This window comes from Bison bison, unplaced genomic scaffold (genome assembly GCF_000754665.1).
Source record: "Bison bison bison isolate TAMUID 2011002044 unplaced genomic scaffold, Bison_UMD1.0 scf7180017864354, whole genome shotgun sequence".
Lineage (NCBI taxonomy): Eukaryota > Metazoa > Chordata > Mammalia > Artiodactyla > Bovidae > Bison > Bison bison.
The window spans coordinates 5900857-5906605 of NW_011494926.1; the positions used below are offsets into that span (position 1 = coordinate 5900857).

Below are 5749 nucleotides of genomic sequence, written 5' to 3' on the forward strand. Positions count from 1 at the left end.
CCGGGGCGCCGTCGCCCACGCTGGAGCTTGCTAGCCGCAGCCCGTCCGGGGGCGCGGCGGGCCCGCTGCTTACGCCGTCCCAGTCGTGGGACGGCAGCCGGCGCTCGGGCTACATCACCATCGGCTACCGCGGCTCCTACACGATCGGGCGGGATGCGCAGGCAGACGCCAAGTTCCGGCGAGTGGCGCGCATCACCGTGTGCGGCAAGACGTCGCTGGCCAAGGAGGTGTTCGGGGACACCCTGAACGAGAGCCGGGACCCCGACCGGCCCCCGGAGCGCTACACCTCGCGCTATTACCTCAAGTTCAACTTCCTGGAGCAGGCCTTCGACAAGCTGTCCGAGTCGGGCTTCCACATGGTGGCGTGCAGTTCCACGGGCACCTGCGCCTTCGCCGGCAGCACCGACCAGAGCGAGGACAAGATCTGGACTAGCTACACCGAGTACGTCTTCTGCAGGGAGTGAGCTCCCCGCTCCCCCTGGCGACTCCAGCGCGCCTGTTCCCTCCTCTCCTTTTTGCCCTGGAGGGGACTCTAGATTCCCCCTCCGACCCACCACGTTCTCGCGTTCCCCCCGTTCCCCACCTCCCGTAGACCCACTGCCCCCTCACTTTACAGGCTGCAGCCGCAGATCCTATCGGCTTCTTCGTCTTCTCCGGACCCCACTGAAAGAGAGCCCAGACGTACCCCTCCACCCCATGTTTCCTCTGTCCCCGGCCCCAAACCAACCCTCCCCTCGAGTTGTCCTTCAGTCTGGATCTAGTGGGGGGTGGGGCAGTGTGGCCACAAAGCCACAGGGTAGCCGGGAATGACTGAATTGTTCGACCCTGATTGGACCCTGTCCACTTGTGTAGAAGATTCCTTGAAGTCTTCTCAAAGCCCTGATGACTCACTCGCGGTTTAAGAGACTTGGTAGCACTCTGGGAATAGTTTAGTTTCTAAAGGTCATTCATTACGCAGTCTTTTGACCTTTAAAGGTAGAGTTTTAGAAGTCTGAACGGAGGACTCCGGAGCCGAGCCGTAATGAGTTCAGTGCGGAGGTAGTTCAGTGACTACACGCGAAGAAAGTTCGGAACGGTTACAGGTAGAAGTAGAAGAATCTCGTGCTGGCTCTACGGAGGAGCCTCTGGTTTCCGTGCCGATTTAAAGATCTTCGCCTGTGGCTTAAACTTGCAGGAAGTTCCCCTCCTGCCTGAGGAGGCACCCTTTCTCCTGGGCTCAGCGCCCGAAGCCCTTGGTTTTCGAGGGTTTTCGACGGCTTGACATGGCAGCCTTTATTGGCAAGACGGGGAAAGAGAGCATGACAGCCCAGGTCACCAAGCACTGCTGTGACTGTAAACGGAGCTGGGTGGTAACGCACGTCGTGGGTGTTAGGAAAGCCCGTATTCTTGCAGTGAATGGCAGTAGTACCTTAGTTCTTAAGACTTAGGGGGTAGGGTGGGGAGGGAGGAAGGAGAAGGGTAAGAAGGGTGGGAAATGGGGGGAGCAGATATACTCATTTATTGTTGACAGTTGGAAGTTTGTACCATCCGTCTGAGTATATGCACATTTACAAAATAGCAGGCAAGAAACAAGCAGAGCGTTTTGTAAAGATCAATCACAGATCTCCTCTTACCTGGCAGTTGATTGAACTAACTGTTTTGAGTCCTAAACTTAGAAGTTACTGATACTTATATAACCTAACCAAAGAGTTACCCAGTAGGGTTTTAGTTTTTGAACTTTTATTTTCTTGTTGATTATAAGTCCTGATTTTAAAATCTGTTACCTTGAGCAAAATATGTTTGAGTTACTTAGATTTAGTTTTCTTATTAAAAAAATCTTTATTTTCTCTAAGCCCAGCCAATGTTGACTTCTGGGCAAACCTGAAAATGCCCTTTTGATGCAGGTGGTTTGAAGTGAAGGTGAGTCTTTCCAAATGACAGAGCTTCAGAGAAGCAGAAATGCTGAGGGCTGCCATCTGTAGATAACTGGAAAGTGGGAATATTTTTAAATGAAGGCAAATAAGTACTTCAAAGTGAGCTAGCTGAGCAATAAAATGGTGTCCCAGGTAAATGCAGCTGAAGCAGAAGGAGACCTGGTTGCCTTATACCTTTACTCTACCATGGAATAAATCCCCACTGTATATCCTATCTACACTGTAAGTGAAGGGAAATGAATCCTTGTCTTTCATGCTATGAGGCTCCTTTGGATATTCTGTGATTAAGGAGAAGCCTTTCCTTTTTCATTTGTTTCAGCATCATTCTCTGAAGTATGTTTTTAAAAGATTTTGTAAGAGTCTTTTCAGTGTTGAAATTAGCGCTATTTTTTTCTTCTTTTTAAAAATGAATCTTGTACTATATCTTCCTATATGTCCGTAACAGATGTTAAGAATTGAAACAGTTTTATTCTTAGCCTCATGTGATCCAATCTGTATATACCATATATAAACATTTTACACGAATCATTTAGTTTTTTAATTCATTTACTAAATGCTATAAACTTTCCTGTATTTACCCTAGTAACTTGCATCAGATGGTGTATATACTAAAGCAACATGCTTTGATGAGTTTCTTATATCCTTGTCTATGGGGAAATTGGGTTAGGAAAAAAATGCATAATTATAAAGCTGAATTTGCTCCATTCTTTTTGCTTAGCTATTAGTTGTATTCTAATATGTTGAATTACTGTCTTTGTAAACCAAGGTACCTGCATTTTTAATCCACTAATTCTTTTCTTTTTTTATTGAGGGAGAGAAGGACTTGAGGTCTTTCACTGGAGGTTCATTTTTAGAAAAGTACAGTTAGCTTTATATACAAAGACTGTAATTTTAAAGGAAGCAGAAACAAAATCAGAAAGTCACATTTGCTGGTGTTGAGTATGTTCTCGGACTAGGTAACGCATTAGAACATACCCCTGTTTCAAACCTGAAATGATTTAGGAATGTCACCTGCTGGCCAAAAGTGAGTATCACAGAGATTTCTGTACCCCATGTGCTCTTCTGTATTGTGCAACACAAAGCAGGTAACTGAGAATGTCTTGGGGACAGATGAAAGCCACTGACATATGGCAAGACTCTGAGCTTCTGATTTTCCTTGTTAAGTCTGCTCAACTCCAGGAGTCATGGGAAACTGGTCGAGTTTTGTCTCTGCCACTCAAGTCTAAAAAGTTTTATCTTGTAAAACTTTGAGTTGACTGTTCCACTGCTTGGCAAAATTTTCTCCTTCCAGACATCCCTGGTGGCCTGCAGGTCTCCCCTCCTTCTTTCATTAGCTGAAAAACTGGGAATTGAACTGTTAGAGACAGTAAACTGACCTCTTTTCGTATGATAACTGTCCTCTCTAAAGTTGGAAGTTGATACGTGAAAAATTTTATCTTCAACCCAAAGTAAAGGCTGGGTAGGAAACTCATGTTTCCCTTGGGTGGACACTGAAACTGAGGTAAGATGACTTGGCCACTGCCCTTTTGGGTCCCTTATTCACCATGTGCTTTGAGCCATGGAAGAAGGAGCCTTACTGGCCTACATCACGGGCTGGGAGTGTTGATTGTCATCTGTAGGTTGGATGAGATTCTGAGGGTATGTGTGAGTAAGCCCTCCAAAGACAGTCAGGAACTTGGAAGAGTGTCATAAATTATTCAGAAATTAAACTGCATTCATCTGACTCAGTGCAGTATGTATTTACATATGTAATGGCTCAACTACCATTTGGTCCATAAATATTACTGAGATTTTAATAACAAATTTAACTTTTTGAAAAAGAATAGTTGACAGTGGTGGTTAGAAAAACAGGTACCATGTCCAATGCTTTTGCACCAAGAGTTTGACAAATTGTCTGTTTTTTAATACATGTAGAACTATGATCCATGCTCATTTTAATGTTTCAGATTATGTGTTTTGGAAAATACTCCTTGAGTGTGTGAAACTTAAAATTTTTTTCCCTTTGCAGACGATTTTTATTCTTGTATTTTATTTGGTTTTGGTGTTGATAGCAAAGTAATTTGTATTAATACTAGCCCAAATTGTCTTCTCTTTCAAACCAGATCCGTATATATATGTATGGCCTGTTGCTTCTCTGGGGAAATGCATAATCTGAATTCTCAGACAAAATGGGCAACTGGCAGTGCTCATGACACATTTCCATTTTTATTCGTTTTTTCCTTGTAATGTTATTACATTAAAGCCATGTAAGTTGAAGCTTTGATAATTTTTTACTTTTCAAATTATGGTAAATTCTAATCTAATAGCCAAAAAACAGTTTTATACTCCACATGGAAAATGCTAAATGATAGTGCAGGTATTTAGAAAAGTATTGACTGGGGTTGAATTCCCTAAGAATTTCTTTTATAGTCTAAATCATAAGTACTTTACTCAGTTGACTTAAAATTTTTATTGTAAACTGAATGTTTTTATTCTAAACCTACCAGAGTAAATTCTTTGGATTTTTTTTTCTTCTGTTTTTCCTTATTATAACTCATTTAAAAACTGAATTAGTTTTCTTAGATGACCTAAATCTCTCTCTTGAGAAATAAAATATTCTTCTGTTTCCAGTGGCTATGGTACCTAAAATAAGCCTTCCTAAAGCCAGAAACATGCTATGTTGAAGTTAACTTTTCTTTGTCACAATTTTGGACAATAAACATCTAAAAGGATTAATGTTTGAAGATTAATATTCTCTACTGGGACCCTTGAAACTTTGATGGAAGAAATTCAACCAGAATATTTATATTACAGTATAATCTCGTGTGGTAGGAAGCTGAACTAGTTGATCAAGAATTCTTGTCACCTTAGACATTTTGTGATTTTTTTCCCCAAGTTTTTTTAAGAAATTTAAACGTGTTTTGAGGTATGTGGACATAATTGTAATGTAAGCTATTATACAACTGTCTTTGTGACTTCATAGGCAGGTGAATTTTGCTATTACTATTGAATACAAATGACAATTCATTTATGATCACTCAAACAGCATATGTGACATTTAATGACAAAGGTTAAAAATATCCATTATGTATGTTAATTTTGGAGTTATAAATAATGTGTTGTTTAAGTTTTTCTGGGCATCTGAAAAACTCTTATCTGGGAGATGATGTAAGATTCCCACAGAGTTACCTGGGCTTATGAAATTGTTGAACATGTTAAATGCTCAGTGATATGGATCACTTAGCCATTTCCTCAGTGAATGAAGGAGAAAGGGGGAAAAAAAATCATCATACAACTACCAGACTTTCTAACAAAACAGAAAGCCAAGGAAAAAACAATCGTTCTATATTTTAAAAACCGACGAAGTTCTTTTCAGACATGCCCAAACTTAAAGTGAGAATTTCTTCAACCATCTAAATGCTCTAGAAATTTTGTTCTCTCTGTTCACAACCAGTTGTATAACAGAAATACTCGATGCTGTTTTCCTCCCTGTGTGTGAAGTAATGAATCATTGATTATGTGACTTGTTATGTATTCTATTAAACACTAAAGAATAAAACATCTACTCCTTTAATTATTCCTCTTGGCTCCAAGGTATGGACTGGCTCACACACTGGTCTAATTTCATTTAAGGGGCACTCTGAATACAGCATGTGTGCATGCTGTCACTTCAGTCATGTCTGACTCTTTGCAACCCTATGGACTGCAGCCTGCCAAGCTCCTCTGTCCATGGGATTCTTCAGGCAAGAATACCGGTTAGTTCCTGTTAGTGGTTCAGTCGTGGCCTACTCTTTGTGACCCCATGAACTGTAGCCAGGCTGTTGTGTCCATGAAATTCTCTAGGCAAGGATATTGGA

The 5749-nt window shown here is 41.6% G+C and overlaps 1 protein-coding gene across 1 annotated transcript in view; it reads left to right on the forward strand.

The window, feature by feature from the left end:
• KCTD12 (potassium channel tetramerization domain containing 12) overlaps positions 1 to 5466 on the forward strand; it is a gene marked incomplete at its 5' end in the record, with an annotated part of 5839 nt that extends 373 nt beyond the window's left edge. The window contains one exon of the mRNA XM_010855139.1: positions 4 to 5466. Coding sequence (XP_010853441.1) covers positions 4 to 464 — 461 coding nt within the window. The remainder of the gene's footprint in view (positions 1 to 3) is intronic.
• Between the last annotated feature and the right edge of the window lie 283 nt (positions 5467 to 5749).